Raw genomic sequence first — 13,840 nt, forward strand, 5'->3', positions numbered from 1 at the left:
CTGAATACTACTGCAATGCAAATTACAAACCTGCTCTGCTCATCATAATTCTCCTGACTGGCTGCCGGGTTCCTGGGGAAGGAGCTGTTCGCCCTGGAGACAGAGCTTCAATCTTTTAACTAATCTAGGTTTATCTTAGGATTTATATCTGATTCCACGCTCATCTAAGCAATGGAGCAATTAATTGGTGATATGCCATGCACGAACTGTAAAGAAAGAAACACAAGAATCAGACATTTAATTCTATTTTGGACAGGAAGATGGATACTTTCTGCATTCTTCACAAATATGGTAATGAGGTTTTAAAATTTTATAAGATCCTTGTATTCAATCTTTCAAGGCCCTTCCCTCACTGTGTTTAGTGAGACTTGGGCCAAAGTATAAAATGGTGTTAAATGTTAAACCTGTCATCCCTGCCCCCAAGAAATGTTTGTTTCAGGATCCAGGCTTCTGCTACAGTCTCCTCTTGTTTTAAAAGCCACATAGCCACAGAACAGGTAAGTCAGACCGGACTTCAGGGTTCGCACTTCCCTTACATCTCGGAACTATAGACACATTTAAAAGCATCCCACCACCGCAACAGGCTTATGAATAAATCAAGATCTACTTTAATTTAAAACACAAGTGCAAAGGATTCACAACTACAGACGAGCAGGATCGTTTGTTTCAAATTATAAATCTTTTCAAAGCCCTGCTCTTTTGCATAAAAAAAGCAGTATATCTGGAATACAGAAACATTTTACATCAAAAATTTTCCAGTGCAGCTAAAGAGGAGCTAAATGAATTCATTTCAACCAGCTTCATCAGCCCCAAAGGCAGACATCCAGTCTAGGCAAAGCACCTACGATCCCTCCACTGGCCACAGGCAGAGTGGTATCGAGAGACAGCGACTTCATCCTTCAGCAGGTATCTGAGAGAGCAGAGACGAATCACCCTCTGGAGGTGTTCCTCTCACCTTGGTCTACAGAGCCAACCTACATGCTTCGCAGACTGGGTGCCCGCCATTTAAATGGCTGGCATCAGTGCAGATGAATTCCATCCCAAATTACTTCAAGTAATCAACTGTGGCTTCAATTTTGAAGCAGGATCTGTAACCGGAGTAAATAGCAGAGGATAGAGATTATTAACATCTTCTGAAGAAAATGCAATTATGAGGTTAGTTTCTGAGACAATAGGACTGTCCCAAGAATAACTTAAATTCCAATACATTTGTATCTGGAGTTTCAAAACAGGATCCCAGTTCCATATGTAAGATTATATTCTTGAGACCTCACAACAAGACACACCATTACTGTACAATGTTACAGCCTGACCTAGAGTCCAATTACCTTGACTATCATCTCACTGATCAGAAAGTGTATCATACAAAATATCTAAATCTATTTTAAAATAACCAAAAGAGCCGTTTAGACAACCAGCAACTTTCCGAATGTACCAGCAAAGGGATGGTGGGGAAGGGCATACCAATAACAAAACATACATCAAAAGTGTCTCTTCTCCCGATGTTCTGCAGTAGCGAGCAGAGGAGACAGAGGCTCAACAAACCGTCTCACGTGAACACAGAAATCTCTCCTGGGATATGCAGGACAGCTGAAACTTTTTCACTCGGTCTCCTAGGGCATCCCCAAAGCGCTACCCAACACTTGGCTCGGGCAGCACTTCTCAGCCTCTCTTGGGAGAAAGGCCTTGGAACGAAAGGCGCCTGGAGACCAAACGCAGGAACCGGCTTTCACAGATTCTCCATTCCAACCAGCAACGGAGGTGTTGCATATTGTGAATTTTCAACCGCAAGATCCTGGTGGCAAGAACCTGTCTTCACAGAGTCTGTTTTGAGGCCTGTATCCAAGGGTTTCTCCCTCCAAAAGTTTAAGATCATGAAATGGATTCAAGATTGACCACTAAACCATACATATTCTTCAGCAAAAGAGAAGCATGTTGATGCAAGAGAGCCACTTAGAAACAAACATATCCATATCACATCTGCTCCCTAGGAAAATATGTGCAGTTTTCTAGGTCCACAGTTAACCAAAGAAATTAAAATCATCTGTGAAAAAGTCTCAGAGGAAAAAATTGTCAAGTCTTTGTGCATTGTTTGAGAGTTTGAAGGGGTCTGTGCCCCAAAACGTACATTTGAGTCAGCTCAAGACTCCAGTGTACAACTAAGGAAACAAAGATCACATTTCTAATTGGGAAATATCGTTCCAGTTCAGTAGTCAGCAGCCAAGGTTTGCAGGAACTTGCAGACATTCAGATACGCAACTTCAGACTTCGCTTTAAAATGCCATTCTTCGGAAGAAGCGATCCACAAGTCATGAAACACCTGCTTTATTCTTGAGACATACTTGGTTTTATTTGGATCTAGTATGTATTGATTGTCTTCAGCAAAAGAGAAGCCACAAAAGGCTGAGAATGTAAGGACAGTATTCACATTCATCCTCTAAAAAGATCGCTGACAAGTTCCAAGCACCATTCACAGGACGAGACTGCCTGGTCTCTTAATTTTTTTTTTTTTTAAATAAACATTACTTTTTCTAGCGTTTCCCCTTATGTAAAGTCAGCAGGTAGAGGTACGCTTTCTGTATTGTTGGATAAGGGGAACCAGGCACTCTGGAAGTCCCGTCTGGAGCAAAAAGGGGTGATCCAGAAGTTCTTGTGCCGTTGCTCTTTCTAGCGGATCCCGTGTCAACATCCTTTCCAAGAAGTCTCGCAGAACTGGGGAGGTCTGTGAAAAAGCAACCAACCAAGTCAACCCCGCAAAGGACCCAGGCAACAGCTCACGTGACAACAGGTTGCTGAGGCGGGTTTGGTTAAAAAGGATCCTGCACATTCCAACTTTGTAACCCTGCTTTTGCACAGAAATGTAACGTGAAATAGCATGCTTTCTATGCTACAGTAGTAATTTTCTGTCACCAGCAGGCACAACATTTACACGGGTTGTTTTCTTTTTAATGGGGCACAGCAAATTAAGACAAGACTGCCTGCCATGTCCTTCCATTTAACTTAATTTTGTGTCCCGTTTTGTTATTTAATCTTTTCTGCATTTCAGCTCAAAAGTTCAACAGAATTCCTGCTACCCTATGCACATCACTTTGGGTGTGAAGGTTGATCAATTCATTCTTTTACTGGCCACAGATTGTGCAAAAAGTAGTTAAATGGGATTCCCAAATAGGTTTTGAGAGTCTGGAAACCTGATGCTGCTGATACAAGAAGATGAAGACACTGCAGAACAGCGTATCAAAAACCCAAATGAGCTCAGCGCGTTTGCCCATTGAAAGCTGTGTAAAAGCCTGTTGAGGAGCCAGACCCAAGAACCACTTAAAGGCACGGCGCATCTCCTGCTGGCGGTGATCCTCTGCATCATTAAAACTGAATAAAAAATGAACTTGGTATATAGTTATTTATTTTACTGCTGCTAATTACATCCATTTTAGATTGGGGGCATTTTCCCAGCTCTGGTTAACTTAGAAGTAGATCATGAAATACTGTTCACACTGAGCTACTGCTTATTTCATGAGTGCTTTGAAGGCCTTCACTGTGATTGCTAGAGGAAGAAGGCGCAACACAGCTAAGTACGAGTGCCAGGACCCAGCCTTTATCACTTTGTCCATAAATCGAGTTATGCTTTAGAAAAGCAGCAGAGAATGGCTTTAAACTGAAAGAGGGTAAACTTAGATTAGCTATAAGGAAGAAATCCTTCACCACGAGGGCGGTGAGGCACTGGCACAGGTTGCCCAGAGAAGCTGTGGCTGCCCCATCCCTGGCAGTGTTCGAGGCCGGGCTGGATGGGGCTTGGAGCAGCCTGGTCTGGCGGAAGGTGTCCCTGCCCGTGGCAGGGGGTGGAACCAGATGGTCTTTAAGGCCCCTTCCAACCCAAACCATCCTATGAGTCTATGATCCCAGGTGGCGTCTGTTTAACCTGTTGCACCCAGTAGTACAGTAATTGACCCCAGTGTGCCATTAACTGTCATCAGAATGGGGGGCCGGATCCACAGCTGGTGCTGAGCTCCACTCAGACAGCAGGGAGATGGGGGAGGATGGCCACCGGCCTGGCAATCCGGGGGTCTGCTGGAAGCCAGCTTGCTTCCCAGGAGAAAGTGGAGCAGAGCAAGATTATAAACAGCTCTGACTTTCACAGCCCGTGGTAGGGTCATCTCACCAAGCAAGGTGTGCGATCCAGAGCAGAACAGGCTTTACACCGCCTAAGGAGTACGAGCACTGGGTCCAGAATGTGACCTTGAAATTATAATTAGTGTTGCACAGGCAAAGAGGAAAGAGCAGCTGTTGATGTTTGAGTGTATGCTGTTAGTTCAGCAGTCTACTCTGTTAAATAATTCAGTTTTAGCAGCTGCAGATATTCTGATTAATTGGAAAGGCCGGATGGCTCAGAATGCTGCAGAAGCTATTTGATCTCAGAGGCTTGGAGTGAAATGAAAGGAGGACTGCTCTAAGTGGTGACTAAAAGGTAATCACTGTATTTCTTATGTCACTGCTACTTTTTCATAAGAAACCACGAAGCTGAGTTCATCTTCAAAGCAGCTGCAGTGTCTCCACGAGTCACTGTCTGTGGCTCTCCTGCTCTGACCATAACGCAGCCTTTGCAGTCCTGAAAACCACGAAGCCAGAAACTCTCAAGAGCACGGATCCCCCTATTTGCTCCCCTAGAAGATGAGCTACTCTATCAGCATCACCAAGATATTAACTGTTGGGTCCGCCTGAAGCAGCTTTGATTTGCATTATCAGGTTTATGCCCAAGTGACCTTACGTTATTAGGGCTGTTTCCCAAACCAGCCACTAGCTGTCAGCAGCAGCTTGCATCCGCTGAGGCACCAGGGCCAAAGAAGTTCCCCAAGAAACATGTCCTAGCAAGATCACTTTCACAGCCAGCTTTACGGGAACGGCTGATAGGATGTTTCCCCATGATAATCATCAGGTTACGAGTGTTTGCCAGTATGCTCACCCTGTGGAAGTTTTTCAGTTTGGGAGGAGGACTGTCACGGAGTCTCTTCATTGCCTGGACTGGAGAATCACTAAAATAGGGAGGTTCTCCATCCACCATCTCTATCACCATGATCCCCAGAGACCAGATATCCACCTGTGGGAGCCAATGTCACAGCAATACACAGTTCAGAGCCACAGGTCCTTGCTTTATTGCTTTCACAAAGAGTACAACACCCCACCCGTGACAAACATTACTGAGAGAGAGTAAAACATTCCCCCACTTGACGCTATTGGGCTCCTTACCGTTTAACAAAGACAGCTTTCCACCTAGGACTGAGCCATGCTGGTGTTGCAACATGCAAAGGTCTGCAAGTAACTACCACCCAACCAGGTGCAGCACAAGCAAATAAAGCTAATCAGTCTGCTGCCACCTGCCCAGAATTTCAGAGCTCCCATCTGTGCCTTCCCTCCTCTCCTCCCCAACCTTTATGGCACTGATTGGTTTACTGATCCCTGTCATGTCACAGGCTGCTCCCTGCTGACATCTGTCCACACTACAGCAGATACAAGCCTATGCCAAGCTTCAGGTATAAGAATAGAGTAAGTTTACACTTTGTTCCTGGAAGCAGAACAACCTGTTTTTCTACTGTTTTAGGAAATATCGATATCATCACAATCCAATCTGAGTCATAGTTATATTTCTATTTTAAATAGTCTCTAGAGGCTCTTCCTAGAAAAGGCAATAGTTATTTTCCTGTGACACTTCAGAATACTATTTGCTACCTCTTCTGATATCAGGGAAGCAGTCCCTTACCTCGGTAGCGTATGGTATCCTTGCAATAACTTCTGGAGCCATCCAGTAGGGAGTACCTACTAAGGACTTCCTTTTAGGTACATCTTTACTGATCTGAGCACAGAAGCCAAAATCTGAGAGTTTGACCTGTACAAAGAGAAAAGCAACCAACCTTAAAAAATAATTTTTAAACATGGAGGGAAACACCGAAGACAAAGACGACAAAGGGAGTAAGAGGACGAGGCACAAATGAGATTGTGAACAGAAAGGAAATAAGGAGACAGGCTAAGGCTGCGGCAGCAGAAGACAGGAAACAATTTGTCTGCGGAAGCGTACCCTTCCATCCAGTGTCAAAAGAATGGAGTCGCTCTTAATGTCTCGGTGAATAACCCCCTGAGAGTGAAGATACGACAGAGCCTGCAGCACCGATTCACACACTGTGGCAATCTGCTCTTCGTTTAGCCTGAAATTAAAGACACGGGAGTTTAACTGCATTGTACTGGGCAGTGGCTAGTACTCACCCACAGGTCCTCTTTAAAGGCACAATGCAATTTCGAAGTTGAATTGCAGATGCATATTTTGGTTCCCCAGGACCATTACTATCTCACTTTTACTGTTCTTCTATGACTGCCTTTTACTGCTGAAAACATTTTTTTTCTTGATGGTTAGCAACTTTAAGTTTTCATAAGTCTAATACAGAGAAATTGCATTTTAAATCTTGTATATAAATTCATTTTGCAAGATGCTGTTTCAAGCAATTCTGATAGGCAAGACTGCTTCTTCATGCCAAGGTGCCACAGTAACTGTTGAGACAGCTGTTTTTTTAAGCAAATGTAGTAAAGCTATTGTTCACAAGGCATATTGTGCAACTTTATCCAGAAAGCATCTAAACACGTAAAGCAATAGAGAATATAGGGATCCTTTACAGGTTTCATGCAGCTAGACGCTTTGGATACTCTTACACCTAACTAAAGGTAGCACAGGTTACAAGCAGGGAAGACTCTGCTGAATTTTAGCAGTCTCTCCGTTAGCACACTGGCTCTGAGCACCAAGAACCTAACCTTTAGAAGCTCTTACTGCTTGGAATACCAACACAAGAACCTTCATGATCAAGTATAAGAGAAAATGGTAGAAATGAAAATTATCTCCTGTAACTGGGGATGGTGACAGTGTTCTCTGCACATTTATACTGAGCAATGCTAGAAGTGTTTCAAAGAATAGCTGAAGTACCCAATTTGAGTACTTTGGATTCTCAGCCTGTCTCTAGCAGTTGTTTCAAGCAACTCTCAGCTGAGGGCATAGAAACGATACCTTCTCAAATGCAGGTCTGCAAGTAAGACTGAGGAGAAGAGAGCGCTCAGAAGGCAGAACGGTGCAGAGCGCCCCAGTACCTTCCAAACACGTAAGAGCAATTTCTACACATTCATGAAGGAGGTTGCACCACCAGCTGAGAAACTTATACTTCCACTGCTTGTTTGGTATTCCCTATCTTACTCTGCCACAGTGACCATCTGAGCAGGACACTGCATGTTGGGGCTGCACTGTGCCATGCTGATGGCAAATATATCTGAAGGGTGGCAGAGGGCTACTTTTGCCATTATGATTTAACCTCTAACGGGAGAGGGACTTCTCCAATACAGAACCTAACAGTTCTTTTAAACAGTTCTTCCAGTACAGTTCTTCCAGTACAGAACCTAACTGTTCTTTTAAACAGTTCTTAGAAACAGTGCTTTTCGTTCCATAGTGCATGAGCCGTAAGAAAAGCTGATACACTTCTGAGCTCTTACAAGAGGTATACTTTCAGCTTGTCACGTATGCAATTTGGTTTCAGTCAAGTGATTGCATAGTGTAAAACAGATTATTAGAGGATTAGCTCACTCCTGGAGATGCAAATCAGTTATCACCTTCAGCAAATGTTTAATGAGCGGAATGAGGGTATTTTCCTCCCTGTGAAAAACTGACAAAGGCTTGCAGCTTGCTTACTTTTGATATACGTTATGGTTATAACAGATCCCGTTTCCACTATGTGGAAAACCAAGCATTCATCAAAAGGTTCAAAGGAAGGCTTTGTAAAATAACTCAAATCTAGGCTGAGGTCCCACAATGGAATTCAGTCTCACTGGTGGATATAAACTGCACAGACCCTTCATAAACCTCTTCAGAATATTTTTTTTCTATTTGTAGTTCCATTGGTTCTAATACCAGCTAGGAGCTACAGGAGTTTCACTGGCTCTGCAATGCCATAACTCAGCACTCTTCAGGACTAAATGTTCTTTCTCCTGTCCAGGAGCGGGTACATGACTTACAGTGAAACCTTGGTTCTCAGACCCTGAGATGCGCCTCTGAAATCAGTGCTGGAGGGCTTGGCCATCTAAGTGTCTCCAAGACACTTCTTACGGGTGGGGCTGTCGAGGCTACAAAGAACAATGTGCTTTTTTATGCCTCCCAAACACATCACAGATGCAAATCCAAAACAGAGAATCCAACAGAGCAAGATATATGCCTTAAATCCACCACAGGATCAGTAAAGGCTAGTCAAAGCATGTAAGTGAATTAAAGGCATACTATGATTAAAAAAAGTAAATGCAATTAGTGTTAGCAATACTACCTAATTGTAATCCAATTAAGATTCTGAATCTTCAAAAAAAGAAAGCTCATCCTACAGACTTTCTTGGTCAGTCTTTTCACCGGCGTTCCCTGCACCAGTTTACAGCCTCGCAGGACTGCTCGGAAGCAGGCGGGTGCTCCAGGATCATGGGTAAGACACGATCATCACAACTGCATCTCCAGAACACCTTGAAAGTGGGAGTCTAGAGGCCATTTGAGAACAACCTCTTTGCCCTACAGGAATGCTTCGGTCATTAATTAATATGAAGTGGTGTGGATACAAAAACAAATTTAGGACAGCGTCCCGTAGTTGCTATCTTTAGGCAATGAAATTTGGGAAGGTGTCCAGATCTCAAGGCTCTGCTGCACTTCTCCAGAGGAGTTAGCCACAAATTCAACCTCACTAAGGTTGTACCACTGAAAACGATTTCTGCATGCTCTTTAATACTTACTCAATGAGCTTCCTGGCCAGAATACAACAGCTATAGTAAACAATACTTTTCCTGAGTACTGTGTCTTTACAGGGAAGGTCATCAAGTAGATGAATAGTGGGTATCTAAAGGGATCGGTACTGTAAATGAGGTCCCTTCTACATCAGAAGTATTATCGCATACTTCAAATGGATGACAGTTCTAAAGTGTAATAGTTTCAGGGCTCACAAGGTCTGAGGGACACTATTCTTCCCGGAAATCTCCACTCCAGTGCTCTTGCCTCTCAGGCGGGAACACAAGCATTGATGTTTCAGGTTTTGCTTCATACCTGATCTGAGACACGATGTCTGTGAGGGCTCCCCCCTGCAGGAACTCCATCAGCACCCAGAGCTCCTCTCCCACTAGATAGCTCTTGTACATCTCCACTACGTTGACATGTTGATAGTCCCTCATTATCACCACCTGTAAAAACACAGCGGACAATTGACCACCACAAAATCACTAACACCGCTTAATCTTATCCAACAAAGTAAGCATGCACAACCCTATAAGTACTGCGCAGTAGCCTTCATCCCCCCAGTCATTTTTCTTCTTGGCACTAGCATAACTCTATTAAAAGGAAGATGTCTCCTGCTCTTCCCTTCTTTTTACACCGACTGTTCACGTGGCTTTACAGTGGACAGCAGAACCCTACCTCTCATCACTATACTCACCTCATTAAAAAGGAGCTCCCGGCGCTGCTGCTTTCTCAGATCCATCATTTTCACTGCCACCTGCCGCCCTGAGTGCTTCTCTCGAGCAATACAGACGATACCTGTGGACCCTTCACCAATCTTTACATAATTCTCCAGCAATGTCCGGGGATCCCCCTGGTCTACCACCATCCTAAGGGCAGCTTTGAACTGCTCATGAGTCACAACCACCGGGTCCTCACTGGCCAGCTGCCCTTTCACAGAAGCGTCCTGGGGAAGGTGAAGGTTGCTAGAACTAGTCTGAGTCTGCCGGTTCCTGGGAGACCCTGCCGGTGACGGCCTGCCTTGTGGCAGTGCAATTGCCTTCTCCACTGTTGGTGATTTCTGGGGGGTCCCAGCTTCTGAGATCATCCTGGGGAAATCGGATGCAGGCTGATCTGGTGGAAGAGACTGGGCTTTGGCTGCAGGGCTGCGTGGTGAACCCCAATGCTGGGGCCTAAAGAAAGTATTAGGCTTTGAGAAGAACAAATATGAAAGTGGAAGAAAGAAAAAGTGACGGTTAGATTAATAAGAAAAAGAAGTGTCAGGAATCAGTTGTGTGTTATGCCACTCTGGCCTAGTACATTTTGTAGCAGTCTGGAGTCAAGAGCTCTAGGTTCTTATCTCCAGGTCTGCCCAACATACACTGCGTGACTAGGGGACGCCCCATGGATGCAGATTTTCAAGAATCAGTTACAGGATGGGTGGTATGCTTTAAGGACCTCCAAACTGAGGCAGTTTAAAAGGGACCTTTTAAAGCACATGCTTTAAAAAAAAACAAAAACAAACAAAAAACACAAAAAAACCCACACCAAAAAAAACAAAACCCACAGAAAAAAAAAAAAAAAGAAACAGCTGCTAAAAAGCATTCCAACCTTGCCACCAAAACTCAGGGGCAACCTGTGTTGCAGAGAATTTTAAAATCCTTTATCCCTCTGTGCCTCTGATCTTCCTATATATAAAAGGAAAGAGGATTCACGCCAAAGCTGTAAATCACTTTGATGTCTTGGCCCAATTCCCTTTGGGTGATTACGTTCTGCCTACTGAAAACTCCCTCTGCACTTCCCCCGGTACCTGCACAGCATTCCTGTCGATCAGACACAGAACGAGCACTCTGGTTTGGGAAAGGCACCGTGAACCAGGACGGCTGTGGGAGGCCAGCGTGACACTTCAGCTACACAGAGCCACCGGCCACCTTGCCACCTTACTGGCTCAAAGCCGACCGACGATGAATTTGGATTAGCAGTGCTCTTTCCCAAAGCACTCGAGGCTTTCGGAGACCTCCCACTCCAGTACCAAGCCAGCCCAACCCTGCTTAGTTTATGAGATCTGGTAAGATCACAGCCTGCGGTAACGTGGCTTCAGGATACGCATTCCCATGCTAGCACTACGCACAGGTCTCCCAAGAAGGATAAATCTTGAAGTGCTAATACTCACCCTGGAAATGCTGACTAATTAAAATTCAACATCATCTAGCAGGTTAGGTATAAAATACATTATATACTTAGTTATATGTAAAATAATAGTGGATCTGACAAAGTAGCAACTTCAGAAAGAGCAAGCCAATCATTTATATTATAGGGCAAAATAAAAACTTCAAAGCAACAAGCTTTTTCTCTCTCACGATTCAGACAAGCTATTAATAAAGTTAATAATATGGGTATGGGAACCGAAAACTGCCAAGAGATAAATTTTTAAAAGAGCACTCATTTTCTCTGTCTCAGAAAATAATTGTATGGAATTTAATTCTATGCAATTTGGTTTTTAACCAAGGATTTTTGTCAACAGTAAAATCTGCATAAGCCTAATGCACATACAGCTCATGTTCACACACACACAGGCCCCGAGAGCATGATTTAGTAGCCCCTGGCATCGGGGCGCAGGCGCGCGAACGCAAGCGCCTGTCAGAAGTTACTTCCTCCTCATCGACCAGCTCCACCCCTGCCGTCCTGCACAGACACGCTCATGGCAGCCAAGTATTTATTTCCCAACTCTTGTTTTGTTTCAGGAGAGAGGGAAAAAAAAAAAAAAGGTTTTATATAACCTAGAGCCTGCAGAAGGGCATACTACATGCATGCAAGCTCACACATGTTTGTCTAACCACACGTAAGTATTATTTCCTGCTGCTGTAATTTGACAGCCCCTGCGTACACATTTTCAGTCTCTGGACATTTTGAGATGTCACTGGTTCTCCCACTCCTTCCCCCCCATGTTAGGCTGAAAGGAAAGAGCACTCGACCTTCCCATGGTGACTAGAGACAGCCTGGCAAGGCACCCCCCTCCCCATTTTCGGCCAGTTATATCCCCTTTCCGTTGCATCTGCAATGATGCATTTCTTACACATCATCATCTCCATTTGTGAGGGAGACTGAGGTTTTAATCATCGGACGCTGTTAAGAACAGCTTAGACAAACAACCGCCAGCGATGGCGCAGGTCCTTCACTGGAGCAGGGAGATGGACTAGATAACCTCAAGGTCTTTCCTACTTCTCTAGCAGGCAGCTCGAGTTCAAACACACCCAAGCACATCCACGCACACATGCTGTTTGACTGGTAACCTCTGCTCCTCCCTGTGAAAGTGCTGAGGCACGGCAAAGTCACTCTTGCTAGAGAAGAAAGAAGTGGTCAGTTCTCCCAAGTACTCAGGGACAGGCCTCCAGCCAGTGTAGATCAGCCCCAAGTCAGAGACAGCAGTACGTGTAGTTTGTGCCACACAAGAACTGCTTTCCTTTAAAATCCTGCTCCCTCGGAAAGGGACTCTGCAGGGAGAAGGCTGTGTCTGAAAGCCTTGAGCCTGATCCTTACGCAAACTGCAAGAAGCTGGGTGGGAGAGAGCCCCAGCCCGCGATACCCTTTAGAACAGTTGCTTTTGTCGGGCCAGTGGTTCCTGTTATCTTCCTCCGAGTTCAGGGACTCCACGCCTGCTAGAAATTAGCCTGGCCTTGCACCAGCCCAGCGCAGCCTTTGAAACCGCTGAGCAGCTGTGCGAGGACAACGAGTGCCGGGTTAGCCTGGGATGAATTAGAAGCAGTGGCCTGAAGGGCTACATTTCCTAGCCAGTAACAGGAACCAGAGTTTTTCTTCTGGTTTAATAAGAAGTGAGTCATTCATTCAGGATAGCTTTCCTGGGAGAGATGTAGCTATGAGCTGTCCCATCCTTACCAAAAACCAACAGATTTCCTGTTTGACAGTACTATGGGTGCTGATGGAAATGTCCCTACTGTAGGCAGGTTGGCAGATACAGCTATAACCAACAAGCTCTCCTGAGGTAGTTCTATTTTGCACAGGCAAAAGAGTACATTACTAATGTAAATTACGACAATTTCCCAAATGGCAAAAGCACGTTTATGCTAGTATAATGGCATTTAAGTTTTGCCTTTACTACTACAGAAGGGCAAAAATGAGTAAGTCCCCTGCCTCCTTCCCAGCCTACACTCCTGCAAGCACAGCTCCCCTAACAAGCCTTTCTCACGTAGATCTGGCTGCCATTTTGAGCTATGCCTAGCAGTATATTCTGTGAAGCTTAGGCGGACTACACATTTCCCCTGTCCAGGACTATTTTGATTCCAGCATTAATCATAACAATAACAGATGGTTGCATGATGTTTGCAATTAAATTTGTTCAGCTGTGTACATAACCTCTGGAACTGTAAAGTCAACATTGCACTCACGCAAAAATACTAAATAACTATACCTTTATCTGCAGGGAAGGGCCTGACTTGTTTGAGCCGCTGGACGAGGGGAACACACTGCGTAACAGCCTCCTCTTCAAGCTGTTCTCCCTCGATTTGGAGCTGGGGCTGCCCTCCCCGCAGGGCCTGGAGTTTGCTTGTCGTATGAGACAAGGCTGAGGCCAGCACTCTTCTGAGCTCTTTTTTCCCATCTTCTCACTCTCCCCTGGTAGAGTTGGCATATGCTGCAAACCAGAGGCACGCTGGAGGCAGCTGCCGTCAGCGCCCTGGAACTCCGAAGGCCCGAGGGACTGCGCTTTCATTACCATACCATTGGGATGAGACTGTCCTTCCAATCGGGGTTTGTAATCTGGCCACATAGTCTGCCTCCGGGTCACCTTGGTCCCACCATTGCAATTGAGGTAGTTTCCATATTTGTCTGCCCAGTCTGCTTCAGGACTCTGAAGATACATATCTGGGGGTCTGTCTTCCCCCAGGAGCCCAAGGGACTGAGCTCTCCTCCTGCTGGTAGGGCTCCTTCCCCTTAGAGTGTTCGAACTGATGGCAGAAAGCTTCTGGATGTCGTTGAGTATCCCGGAGATATAGCCTTCCACTTCCACAGTGCTGCCTCTCACCACGGTCTGTGAAACATAGGGAAGGGTGTGCAAAA

General features: G+C 45.0%; 1 protein-coding gene across 18 annotated transcripts in view; it reads right to left on the reverse strand.

Annotated features, from left to right (window-relative positions):
* Positions 1-585: 585 nt before the first annotated feature.
* The window catches only part of PAK6 (p21 (RAC1) activated kinase 6), a 41,042-nt gene continuing 27,787 nt past the window's right edge, over positions 586-13,840 (reverse strand). For 17 of the 18 annotated variants that reach the window (XM_087740131.1, XM_009473958.2, XM_087740157.1 and 14 more), the window contains 7 exons: positions 13,194-13,811; positions 9,483-9,974; positions 9,098-9,231; positions 6,068-6,194; positions 5,753-5,878; positions 4,958-5,092; positions 586-2,722 (listed from right to left, as the gene is read on the reverse strand). In XM_087740131.1, the coding sequence (XP_087596257.1) occupies positions 2,555-2,722; positions 4,958-5,092; positions 5,753-5,878; positions 6,068-6,194; positions 9,098-9,231; positions 9,483-9,974; positions 13,194-13,811 (1,800 nt within the window). In that variant the 3' untranslated portion in view covers positions 586-2,554. The remainder of the gene's footprint in view (positions 2,723-4,957; positions 5,093-5,752; positions 5,879-6,067; positions 6,195-9,097; positions 9,232-9,482; positions 9,975-13,193; positions 13,812-13,840) is intronic. The other variant, XR_015700619.1, reaches the window with a different exon arrangement.

This window comes from Nipponia nippon, unplaced genomic scaffold, assembly GCF_047370975.1.
Source record: "Nipponia nippon isolate SJK-2023a ecotype South Korea unplaced genomic scaffold, ASM4737097v1 scaffold_10, whole genome shotgun sequence".
Taxonomy (NCBI): Eukaryota; Metazoa; Chordata; class Aves; order Pelecaniformes; family Threskiornithidae; genus Nipponia; species Nipponia nippon.